The 13,971-nt window shown below is 32.4% G+C and overlaps 1 protein-coding gene across 1 annotated transcript in view; it reads left to right on the top strand.

The window, feature by feature from the left end:
- Positions 1 to 13,971, top strand: part of LOC148276907 (uncharacterized) — a gene marked incomplete at its 3' end in the record, with an annotated part of 180,715 nt that overhangs the window by 124,347 nt on the left and 42,397 nt on the right. The window contains exons 5-8 of the mRNA XM_088233603.1: positions 5,636 to 5,784; positions 9,206 to 9,383; positions 10,892 to 11,077; positions 12,050 to 12,350. Of these exons, the coding sequence (XP_088089729.1) occupies positions 5,636 to 5,784; positions 9,206 to 9,383; positions 10,892 to 11,077; positions 12,050 to 12,350 (814 nt within the window). The remainder of the gene's footprint in view (positions 1 to 5,635; positions 5,785 to 9,205; positions 9,384 to 10,891; positions 11,078 to 12,049; positions 12,351 to 13,971) is intronic.

The following is a 13,971-nucleotide window of genomic DNA, read 5'->3' as shown; positions in this document are numbered from 1 at the left end:
ATACCATTTATAATTAGAAAATTAAAGATACATTTAAATACTTGTGTTAATAAGAAAAATAAAATATATGTAAATTAATAAACATAAAAAGTAAAAATAAAATATACATAAAAACAATAAGGAGATATTTGTCAATTAAAAGCAACTTAATTTTTAGTAATGAAAATAATTACAGGATATAAATTAATTAATTCAAACATTCATTTAAATCGTATTCCTATATTAGTACACCCCTCTGTTTGTGAGAAGACCGGAGTTTGACGTTTGCAAAAAGAATGCCATATTTGAAAAAATATTTATTTTATGTTTTGGAATTCAACCATTAACAAATACCTTGGTACCTACTTAAATTCAATATTATTTGAAAATAAAAATAATTCCTTTGCGTGCGATGATATAACATCGTGTTACCACAAGCAAAAGAAGGAATATTCTAACGTTCAGACATTTAAAAAAAACATAGAGACATACTGTTAGTATAATTTAGCCCTGTTATAGCAAAATAAATTTAAAATCTATTTACGCCCTCATCTTACGTGCGTGCATCTCCCATCACTGTCAATAACCGACAAAATATCTTTTCTCACAAACACCGGCCACAGAACAGCTTCTTTGTCTTTGTTGTAACGAGCGTGGTTAAACAGATTTTTTTTCTAAATCCGGTGTGAAAATGTCCATTTGAAGATGACAAAAAAATAACACTTCATCAATTATAAAAAAAATATTTATTGATTTATATATCAACGGTTCAAAGAACCTTTTACAATAAAAAGTTTTACAGAAATAATCACAGCAATAAACAATTCATTATGTAATATATAATATGAAATATAACTATATAATTTAACTAAATAATTAAAACTAAACAAATTAGTTTTTTTTTTAACTGCAAAAAAGTAAAAAAGAAACATACAAATATAAGATGACAAATAAAAGATAACAAATTGAAGTGAGAAAACCTTATGTTCTAAATATAAATATAGCAAATTAAAATTGAGAATATTTTAACATAAACATAAAGTGACTAGTATTTAACTAGGTCATAATGAAAAAGAAAAATAATGCTACAGTAAGATTTTATAAATAATACGTTTTTTGGATCAATGTGAAAGCTTAAATAATCTTTATATTATCGGTTGGTTGGAAAAAGTTGGAATTTGGCAATAAATCCACAAATGTTAAATTTATATATAAATAAATAAACAAAAATACGTATCCAAAAAAAACAAAGTTAAATTTATGAATATATTTTTAAATAAATTCATTCCTTTTCTAAAAAATAACGAATGAGATTACATTTTAATGCATTTACAGAGTTTTTATTAAAATAAGATAGATATATCAAGTTTTGGCTATGTAACGTCCGAATTTATTAATCCCTGTATTATTATGAAAAACTTTAAATTATCGATGAACAAAACATTGTTTTTATTTAGATCAAACATTTTCCTACTCGAAAGAATTTTATGTCTTAGACACACATTTTTTCCGGGAATAGATAAAATCACGTTACGTAAAGTTTGATATTTTTATACCATTATCGATAAAATCTATTTTTGTAGTTCATAAATTCTGTAAGGGCCGTTCATTGAGGGGTTGTTTTTCAGAACTAACTTCGCTAGTCTTCATGATTGATCAACTTATTCGCAAGAGTAAGGAAAGCAAATTGATGTATTTTAGCTCGATGTAAACACGATAAACACAGAGTATTATTAGCTTTATTAGCAAATTATTTTACTATCTTATTGCCGATTAAATCAAAACTCTAAACTTCACGTTAGTTCACAGAAAATTTCAATCACTTAGGGCGCCTACCAACATATTAAATATTTGTCGCAGACAAATTTAGAAACGATATTTAAACATTTTGTTCGTATTAACACTTTGTATTCCAGAGCCGTGTAAACACGTGATTATATAACCATGCGTTGTGTCCCGGTCCCGTGTTTTCACGTGATCTACTAACTGTCTAAAAAAGTGCGTATTATTGACATAGATTGACTTTTATCAGTACTTTTTCACTGCCAGTAAACCACGTAAAAACACGGGACCGGGACACAACGCATGGTTATTATAATCACGTGTTTACACTGCTCCTCCCGGATCCCTGTATCCCTACAAAGCACAATAAAGGAGTGAGGCGCTGTGTAAGTGCAAACATTGCAATGCGCAATGTGGCTCTCCATAAAGGCCAATGTTGGCAAACCCATCATACAAAAAATTCTTATTTAATTATTTAAAATAAATCTCAGAAATTTTGATTGATTTAACCTAGTGTTTTCATAATTATGACACTTTTAAGAAAAGCATGAAATTTCACAAAAATGGGCCGGGCACAGGGTAAATTCTATGTGTATTCGGCCGGTGCTCAAAGTGTTAATACGATGTGTCGACAATAAATGTTTAAATCTATCCATCTTTTGCATAGGTCAAAAGTTAAACGGATCTTATTTATCTTTTTAAAAAAAGGGGCCACGGAATAGTGAGAATTTGATTTTTTCACCTGTACTCGTATATTGTACACGGCTTAGTGATTTTAATAAAATATATGTAAGTATAGTCAATTGGAATCTTTAGTAACCCTTTCTATATGTGAACGAAACAACAAGTTTTCATATAAATTATTCTAGTAAGCCATATTCCACTGCCCATTAAAACGATTAGGAACAAGAAAATGTTCAAAATGGCGATAAAAAATAATAGTGGAGCTGGGTAGAAGTAAAATGGATTGTCTCATTCGCCCAAACCAATATTGAATCAACTGCTCTACAAATGTGTAGTTAATGTTATGTTTTTTTAAATATTTTTTTATTATTTAAATATTAAAGTAGGGCACACATATCATACATATTGTTATGTGTGTTCTAATAATAACATTGCAAATATATTTAATTTATAAATTGTTTATCACATATGTCTTGACCATTATTTTAAATTTTGATATGTTTTTTTCTTCATAAATATTTTTTTCCATTTCGTAATACTTTTTAATTGCTTTAAATAAACTTGAATTTTGTGACTTTGCCTTTTTCCTAAATGGAAGTCTAATTTTGTTCTTTTCTCTAGTATTGTGATCGTGTTCATGCTGGTTCCGATCAATTTTTTTCCAAAATTCTGTTTTTTTATTAGAGTTTATAATTTTATGAACAAATATTATTGTATTGTAAAATATTCTTTGTTTATATGTTAATAATTTCATTTCATTTACCATCGACTTTACCCTCGTATATCTGTTTTTTTTTTCAAAATGATTCTAAAGGCTTTATTTTGTAATACAGTTAGTTTATCTATGTTTTCTTTGTTTGATAAAAATAAAATGCTACTACAGTAGTTAACGTGTGGTTCAAGAATTGCTTTGTAAATAGTTTTGCAGGAGTCTTTATCAATAAATCTTTTGATCCTTCCCAAAATTGATATTTTTTTTGCAATCTTATTTATTACCATCTTAGTGTTTTGGTGAAATGTAAGTTTTGAATCCAACATTACACCTAAATATTTAATTTCAGTGACTTCATTAAGTTTTTCATTTTCTATTACAATTGATGGTGTAATTTCTATTCTTTTGTTTCCTATATTCATATATTTAGTTTTGTTAACATTTAATTTTAATTTATTAATTTTTAGCCACAGTGATACACTATTGAGATCATGATTTAGTCTGTCCATAATTGTTTTATAATTTTCTCCCGATATATATATTAAAGCATCGTCTGCAAAGAGTCTTATTTTTGAATATTTTAATGTTTCGACAATATCATTTATGTATATAATAAACAAAACCGGTCCGAGAACCGATCCTTGTGGTACTCCCTTGTGTGTTTTTGTTATTTTGTTGTGCGTTTTCAATTATAATGTATAATAATATGGGTATACATAAATAAAATATAAACATAAATACGTAGTGTATAAAATTGTCTGAACATTTTGCTATTAGGTCTTCTTTGTATATTCTCACAAGTAAATTTATTTAAAAAAATATATATAGTTAAGTATCCTCGACACGGGTAACACCCCAGGGAGGTTAAGTTATTTTTATTACTAATCATTGTTTATTATGTGGAAAAAAATAAATAAATAACAATAATAAAAAATAGATCCCAAACGAATTAAGTTGGTTTTTAAACTGGGACTAACACATCGATTTAGCACAATATTTTGCATGTGTTCAAATGTTTGTAGACAAATGATTGGATTTCACCCCCTACGAAGTTATTAAGATTCACGAATTACAACGAAAATGGACGTTTGAACGTTTAAAAGAAGGAAATGTGGATGCCTGGGCATTTACAAAACTTATGACCTATCATTGGCTGGTTTAAGTGCCACTTTACTTATTGTGTAACATTCACCATTCTACCTATGTTTGAACACCCATATTTCTTCAATTTGACCATCTATTCATCATTATTAAAAAAATAAACATTCTCTTTGCACACCTAATGGTGTATAGAGCACAGCATTGGTACACCAATTGCAGTGAATATTGATTATTTTTATTACATGAAGGTAAGATGATCAGTCATACGCTTCAGGGGCCATTCCAGTGACCGTGAAATATTCCAGTGTAAAAACACCGTTTTAAATTAATATTTCGTGACAACCGTGTCGGGAATCGAACGTGAAACCGAAGAACGGTAGACAAACGTGCCGACTACTACATCACGAGGCCTACAATAATGTAAATATGATGTTGATTTTAGTGAAGTAAAATGGCTAAAAACCTTTATTGTTGCGAAGAGATTCTTCTGGCTTAATTGAACTGTCAAGTTATTGAGGTATTATTTTTTTCGTATCTGTTATTGGAATATTGGTCAAAATGTAAACTACGCCGTATGAGATTGGTTTCGTATTATTTGGAATTTTAGAAAATTTAGTGGTTTAAAAAAAGTTGTTTTATTTATTTTATTGTAATGAATAACCTCAAAGTTAGTGATTCAAATATAAAATTAAAACTAAAATTTGTATTCCTCAACGTACAACTCTGCTGCAACAATTATTTCATTTTGGTATTTTAAGCACGAATATTAATAAGAACGCATCTTTTCCTAGAATTTTAAATAATTATAATACGTTTCTTGCTGAAATAAATGTATATTTTCTTACTTTAAACAAATGCAAAGAAAAAGCTAGAACACTAATTAAAAAACATAATTATAATTTAATCTAACTCTACCTGCCTGATATTTTATTTTTTTGTACACTTTAATATTGTAATTATTTTCCCTTGTTTGAAAGAAGAAAGAAGGGAGGACTGATAACTCCGTATTACTCCGTATGGATCCGCCGACGTAAGAAAGGATTTTTAAGTCCGAATAAACAAAAAACTTTTTCTGTAATTTTTTTTTATTATTTCATTATTATTGTAATATTTTGTTTATTTTTTACGTGTGGAATGATGCGGAGTGACTATTTCAATGGACGCTTTTTTCTTCTTTTTTTGACATTACATTTAGTAATGTATAAAAAACTATATTTGGCCTATAATTTTTGTTTATTTGAAAATATTTTTTTTTTTGTAATGGCTGTTGTTTTCTTTTAATAAATAAATAAATAAAATGTATGTCGAATAATTCAGTTTATTTATCAGTTGATGACTCGACTATTATTTTTCTAACGCCGTCATGTTTGTCCGCAGACGCAGCGAGTTCCTGGGATGCGTGTCGTTCCCCGTGCGGCATGCGCTTAGGAGGGCGCTCGCGGGCCCCTTCCGCCTGCATGCGGCCCGGCCGCGCCGCACTGCCCCCGCTACCATGGCTGCGCAGTTGGACCAACCGCAGTCGGACGGTAACGATAACACTAACCTCCTTACTTGTCATGTTCCCCGTGCTTCCTTAGGACTACAAACGACTGTCACGGCGCATTATTCCTTTGAGTTACCTCCTCTCCTGTCATATTTTCCTAGGCTGAATTTATTATTTAATTTAAATCGATTTATACTGTTTAAATGCAGTAATGCGAATTCTGAACGACTAACTGAAATTGAACATTTTAAATATTTAGGACTAACAATAGATAGACAATTGACATAGAAAATTCTTATCAGCAATTTAATTAGCAAAGTGGCGACATTATCGAGTCTTTTTTTAAAAATCTAAAATTTTGTTCCAAAAACGGAAAAAACTCTAATGTATGAAGCCTATGTAAAAACTAAAATATGTTATATGCAACTACTATGGGGAACAGGATATCAAAATGACATAAACAGACTACAAAGACAACAGAATAAAATATTAAAGTTATCATATGACCTTCCCTATCTAACAATAACTAGAGAACTTTTTAAACAAACTATACAATTAAATAGAACTGAACTCTTTAAACTAAAATCATTAAAATTTATACATAAATTAGCCACTAATGTACTTGTAGACGAAGAACTAAAACTTGTAAAAAATTGTAGTAAACATGGGCATAATACGAGAATATCAGAAAAATATCATATCAAAAACAAGACAAGGACAGTCGAGACTAATAAACCGGGGACTGAAATTATACAATAAACTACCAGACAAAACCAAACAAAAGACTCAGACAAACTTTTTAAAAGATGTAAAAAATATTATTTTAAACAACAGAGTATGAATAAAAAAAGTAAATATTATTTTTGTAAAATGAATGTAGTAATCCGTAAGGGTTAATACATATTTTTTAGTTTTTAAATGTGCTGTCTAGTAAATTGAAAACATGTTTCTTTAATTCATTTTTATATTTCGTTTTCTTATGTTTTTGTGGCCGGTACCAACTTAATATTCATTTTGGATCCAACAAACACGTGGTTGCATTAACGATAGAATTTAGAAACTCTAAGATGCCCCGCCCCTTATTTTACACTTCGTTATTCATTATATCGTTTCAGTAATTTCGTTTTGTAATATAGAATCCAACAAAATCAGATTCATATTTAAAATTAATTAGTCGTTTATTAGTAGTTTCACATCAAAATTAAAATAGAGTGATAAGGTTTCTACAAAATTCTCTTTTCTTCTTACTAGAACACTTGCATACTCGTATCAATCACGTTAAAGGAAATTTACGTACGTCCTAAAAAAATCAACCAAAACATTATTAATATCGAATTCATAGTGTAACACCTATTAAATTAATCAGTTTATTTATCCTTTTATACGGCTATTTTTCTTCTAAGATTGGTATATATGGTAGCACGCTGTGGCCCCCTTAAGCATGTAGATACTCATAAGGTTACCTACATGATATGGATGGCCACTGAATTAAAATCAACCATATAAAGTTTATTTTTATGATTTGACATCTGCTTTAGCTGAGGTCCGTCGCGAACTTAAAATACACGTCAAAAAAAATATAATGTTTTGAGGATAAGCGATTGAAACAAAAAGTTGCAGACACCATGGAAAACCAAATGTGGTCACTCTGACAGTAAAAGGTCAATTTTACTTATCTTTTAAAAACGAACAAACTACCATTATTACGCTGTTCCCAGAAGGGACTGAATTCAAATACACACAAACACATCCTCTTACATATTTGGCGGCCTCCGTGGTGTAGTGGTCAAGACGCTTGACTCACGCACGGGAGGTTCCGAGTTCGATTCCCGGTGAGACAACAAAAACACAAAAAAAAAAGATTTTTCTCAAGCCTGGGTGTTCTGTGATGTAATTCACCACTGTAATTGGGCCTCCTGGCCTGTTGTGGTGCAAAAAAAATAAATTTAAATGAGAATTTCTGCAAGGGAACAGAATTTACGTTCATTCATCATTGTATACAAAGCCCCAAAGAAAACAAAACATATGCATCGAACTGCTTTCTCCTCATTTAAAAATTGAATTCACATCCGCGGGCAAACAAAACAAACCCCAGAGATAATATTACTAAATCCATTCAACTACCCTCTCTGGCATTGGTCCAACCAGTCTCTTCTGAAATTTGTTCTGATTCGCTTTTATTTTTACCCCAGAGAGGATAACACGTATTTGAGGTAATTATTTCAATTTTGGCCAGTTCATATAAAATCTCTCGAGTGTGCGACAATTAATAATTGTGGCCTGCTGGTAACCGCTTGAATTTGTGCATTGTATATTTAAATTTGTTTTACAGTAAGAATTGTTTTATTCCGCGTATGTAACTGATGAATTTTCGCAAGTGTGACAAGACAGCACACTATTTTCTAATGAAATTACTTCACTGATTAAATTATTTCATGATATTGCTTGTATCAGAAATGCAATTAGCTATTAACCCACCCGTTCTTGTGATATAATTGGCGTTGATTGCACGTAATTAATTAATATATCGAAATTATAAATATATAAAACTAATAACTACTGTGAATATTACAATGACTTTTTTTAAATCTTCAAGTAAACCTTAACGTATAAAAAAATTATTAAACCATATTTAAGTATTACAGATTAGATAAATTAAAATGAAATATTTTGGCTCTCGGGATCTCCGAAAATGAAATAATATTGAGTTTCCTGTGACAAATAGGACATTGCTTATTGAAATGCATGCCGTGTTGGTTTTATATTTTTGTGCAACAACTATGGCAAAGGTGATTAGTGGGTTTTGCATGTTGGTTAAATTGGTGTTCTGCCGATGTACGTCTCGAAACCAGAAGACATTTAAAAGTCAATAAATAATGGTTAAATACAAATATATAAAAACATTTAGTCAGATGTAATCTAATCAAATCATTAAGCAAGGCACACATATAATTTCAATAAATGTTATTAAATATTTGTACATAACCACTTACCGACTTTTCTATGTCTACCGGTTTCGAGACGTACCCGTCTCTTCGCCAGGACACCAATTAAACCAACATGCAAACCAACATGCAAAACCCACTTTTGCAATTGTTGAATTTAAATCAGTAATTTACAAACTAAACTTCAAGATACTAACAAAATATTTTTGAACCCCAACTCGGAGTGTAAAAAAAGGCAATTTATTTGTTGAGGGGGTGCAATGTGCCTTGAATCAAACAAACCATAGTTTCCGTTCCCAGGCGCCAGAGCCCCTTAGATCCGGCGCTAAATATGCTCTCTGTCGATAGAGCACTCTTCCACTGAGTTATTGACTGTCATACGGATTCAACGATTTTTCAAATCTTGTTTCTGCATATATTTTTGTGTTTGTAATTACCTACAGTAACCTCTTATCTATTTGCCTCAGCAGTTAAGTTCTCCAGGAAACCCTAGTAATTTTCTTCCTCTTTTCTCGTCAGGGTCCCCCCTGGGCGGGCGCTTGGCCGCGCAGCAGCGCGAGGCGGACGAGCACCTGTTCCTGAGGTACCTGGAGCTGGACCCCGTGGAAGGACCCGATGCTGCTCCAGCTGCTGTTCAGAGGAAGGCCACCTCGTCCGGGAGCCGCGCTGGTCGCACGCCCTTCACAACCACGAGAAGGTACTGAAAGAGAGCATTGTGCAGATATTTTTTTACATAACTAACCCCATTTTTTTTAATTTTTGAGAAATTTCAACCAGTCATAAATACCAATTACTTTCTGGTAGACCGGCTTGCATATTCATAAATACCCCACGCGTCATCCATTCGGAATGTTCTGGAATATACCCGAAGTGCCTTCGTAAATAGCGGGCGTATCGGATGGGAATACCTAAAGCTTTATCCACTCCAGTAATAACCGAAATAAACCATTTTTTATAAAATATATTTATGAGGTAGACGAGATACTACTATGAAAAAGTAACTGTTTAAGTTGAGTGATGATAGCATGCGCCACTCAGGGGTGATTTCGTGGCGTAAAGAAATCGAACAGTGCTAATTAATAATGAGTGCTTGAGTGATTCTAGCGAATGGGAGACGTATTTCGGAATTTTGCCGAAGGATCTTGAATGGATTTTATATGAACTATAGTCCTTAAAATTTACTTGATTAGAATGACAGCTGTCAAACTAATTTCATTAGTGATGGAAAATTACTGATCACTGATTAAATCGATTTTATCAGTTATTTCATGCAATCATGAAACTCTGTTTCCGAAAATTGATATAAAAACGCAAAAACAAGCCTATTACAGTGTGTTTAACACAATTATTCACAAAAAAAGACATTTATACTTTTTTCATGAACAAATGAGTTTTTTTTTATTCGATCAATTTACATTGATCAATTTGTCCATCTCTAACGTTTTTGCAAAATGATGTAACCTTGTAAGAACATCGTTAATAATAAGGTTCATTTTTAAAGCTGATTTTATATATTAATGTTGATTTATGTGTCAAGCATTGTATTGAAAAAATAAATTAACACAACAGATACGAATGATTTTTTGTGTGTCAATATAAATAACTCCTTTGACGTTACTACAAAGTTATGTCGTCACTTTTTCTGACAAATGTCATTCTAATCACCGCAACTTTCCCCGTATTACCGAAATTTGAGCATCCATAAAATTCTATTTTAATCCTTTCTTCAGTAGATTTTTTTGCGGAATACAAAAACCGTTTAATATCTTAAAAAACCGGGAAAATGTGGCTACTCTTCATTGAGGGATCACCATTATTTAAGATGCCTCCTTATACAATTAGCTCAACGATCAAAAAGAAAAAAAAACACGCAGTTTGATTGATACTCTTTTTCTTCCTTGCCTCTTCCCAGTTCATCTAGAGTCGGCCCTTCTGGTACGCAGTCTTCAACTCTTCATATCTTGTGTCATCTCACTGGTCAGCTGCTCCCTCCTCAGGTCCTTCTCAATATTGGTCCACCGAGCGGCGTGTGGACCGTGTCCGTATCATCGGAGTCTAGTTTCTTTTAGTTTCTCCAACTACCGCGAACTGACTCGATTTAACTATCTCATTTTAATCGGGTGTGAACGATAAAACTTATTTAATTCTTAAGACAGCCATCTTTGAGTTATTACCATAAATAATCTTGTCAATTTCTCCATCCAGACTTGACCGGGGCTCTGATCAAGGTTTCGGCTTCTCTGTACTGTGGACCAGACCTCCCCGGGTAGAGAGAGTGGATGCCGGCAGGGCAGCAGAGAGAGCCGGACTGTACCCGGGAGATTACATCGTCTTCGTGGATAGGCATAATATCGTCACCATGCCAGAGAGCCAAGTTCTACCGCTGATCAAGTAAGTTCAAATTGTAATATTTTGTATTATTTAAATAAGTTTCTGATTTCCGGCTTCTCATGAATGAGTTTTCGGTGATTTACCATATTTAGTTTTTAAAATTATTGTTGTTTTATTTTATTAGGTAATTCAACAAAGATACATACTATAAACATACAATTTGAAAGCATTCGTCGATACAATTTTACATGCATATATTATATATCTTCAATTATAGAATTACACAAAATAGATTTATATATTAAGATGTAATACATATTTTTTCATATATTTTTTTATACAGGATACAATGCAATAAAAAATAAGTTGTACGTGTGTACTTCTTCACTAAGATTTATTCCTAAGAGATTATTCGCAAAAGCTAAGAGATTTATCATGAAAAATTACAATTTTATTGTTTCGGCAGTATGTATTATATTCCCGACACATGCGGGCCATAGGTGTGTGGTATGTAGTCTTATTCAAAATAAAAGGCAGTTTTAATATTTCCCGATGTCGTGAGTGTTCTCAATCCCGCATTTATTTGTATTTTATTAGGAGGTTAGTATCTACGTTATAGTTTAATATTTTATACAGAAATTTTATGTCGAAAACAACGCGGCGTTTTATCAGAGAATTAAAATGAAAAAGAGTTAGAAGTTGCTCGTAATTTGAATTTGAACGTGGGTTAAAAATTTTAGTTATATTAGATAATTTTAATTGAAATATTTTGTTTATCAAGATCTCCAAAAATGACAAAATATCGAGTACGCTCTGACAAATATTTTTGAGTTTGTGGTAGGGAATAGTTGTAAAAATGTTGAAGGGGGAAAGGAGGAAGATTAATTTACTAGATTATGGTAATATCGCAATTGAACATCGTTTAATGGGCAATAATCATTAATCAAATAACCAGTACATTATACAATGTTTCATTGAAATGATTACCCGTTTGATCACAAAGTTAATAATACAAACAATCGTTTTTTTTAGATCAAGCGGCACGCAGTTGATTCTCGAGACGTTCCGCCGCGCGCCCGGCGAGCCGCGGCCCGCCGCGTCGCGCCTGCCGCGCGGCTCCGTCACGTCGCACGCCACGCTGTCCGACGCGGCGCCGCACTCGCCCGCGCCGCCGCCCCGCGCGCCGGCCCCCGCGGCGGACTGGCCCGCTGGCTCGCGCGGGGGCCGCCCCTCCACGGCGTGCTCCAACAACACGGCGCGCTCGGACGCCGCGGCCACCAGCGTCGCCAGCAAGAAGCGGCCGACGCTCACCCAAGTGGCCTTCACGAGGGAGGTTGGTAACGGCATCATCGTGTGAAGGGGAATCGAACAAATATGGGGAAGGATCATTGTTTAGAGGAAAATTGAACAAATGTGGTTATACATTGAACAGGTGTAATCGAATCCATCGTATGAACGAATTTAACAAGTTTGGAGATAGTATGTAAGGAAAATAGAACAAATGTGGTTAAGCGATAATCAAGTGTGGTAATTGTATTTTTGTATACGAGAAGTGAACAAGTATAGTAATGGTTTCATTGTATGAAAGGAGAATTGAACAATGAGGAATTCCAGCCCGACCCGAAATTAAATTTTAAAAATGTTTTCGTGTACACGTGAATATTTAAAAATTTTGGAGTAGGATGATATATTTCAAAAACCCACGCAAAAATAAATAAAAAATCTTAAAAATAGTAAAATAAATAAAACAACTTTGTTTTTAACCACTAATTTTTATTTTTCACCGACCGGTTTCAAAGCAAACAAGCTTCTTTGTCAAGGTTTGCGTAACTAATGAATCGATTCCTTTTTATCAAATATAAACTTTATGTTAAAAATAGTATTCATTTTAAAATCGTAAATAACAACGTCACTCCTTATATCTACGTGGAGTATTTCCGGTTTCCGCGTTAAAGCCCCGGCATCTTGTAAGGAACGTTTTGACCATAGAAAAAAAAGAGTATAATTTGACATTTCAACCAGAAATTATGTAAACTTTCTAGGTTTTATAAATCGAAACGTTCGTAAAAACAACCATAAAATAAAATGGAGCAAATTACGATCAACTAAATGAAGTAATCAAAGCAATATTCCATAGATTCTTGTCCGGTCAGTGAAAGTAAGAACGCCAAACGTTTCATGACGTCACCACTGAAAAGTGGCACACTGATTACAGTCATTTGGCGCGGTATTTGATAAATGTAACTTTAAAAAATCATATCTTTGTAAATAACACACAAAAAATAATTAAAAAAAATATTTTTGCTTAGTTTAATAGTATGGTAATAGAAAAAAGAATTAGAAAACAGTGGAATTCGTCATTGTGGTATTGGTATCATTGTATAAAGCAATTGAACAAGCGTGGTAATGGTATCATTGTATGAATGTGGAATTGTGTAAATATGATAAAAATATCATTTTTCAAAAAAAAAACATTGGACAAATAATGTAGTGATACGTAAAACAAGCGTGGTTATGGTATTATTGAATGAAAAGAGAATTATGCCAATGTAATAATAGTATCATTACAATATTTGAGTTTGTCCAAATGTTCGTAGACAAAAGACTGGATTTTACCCCCTGGGGAGTTATTAAAATTAACAAATTACAACAGGGATGGAGAATACCTTGAATAAGGGAATATAGAAGTCTAGGCATTTACAGGGCTTATGACCTGTCATTGGCTGGTTTGAGTGGCCACTTTACACACTGTGTAACATTCACCGTTTTGCCTATGTTTGAACATCCATATTTCTTAAATTCTTCCATTTGTTGATTTAAGTGAAGTTAAAGAGCTGAAACCTTTATTGTTGTGAAGAGATTCATCTGACTGAATTATTTTCCATACTAGGCAACGCCTGAAAACAATTCTTCAATTTTTAAACTTCTTCTTGGACCAGTTGGTTTCATTACAA

This window comes from Micrasema longulum, unplaced genomic scaffold, assembly GCF_059751315.1.
Source record: "Micrasema longulum isolate JH-2025_06_02 unplaced genomic scaffold, ASM5975131v1 h1tg001129l, whole genome shotgun sequence".
NCBI classification, from domain to species: Eukaryota; Metazoa; Arthropoda; class Insecta; order Trichoptera; family Brachycentridae; genus Micrasema; species Micrasema longulum.
This window is presented reverse-complemented; position numbering and strand designations above follow the sequence as displayed.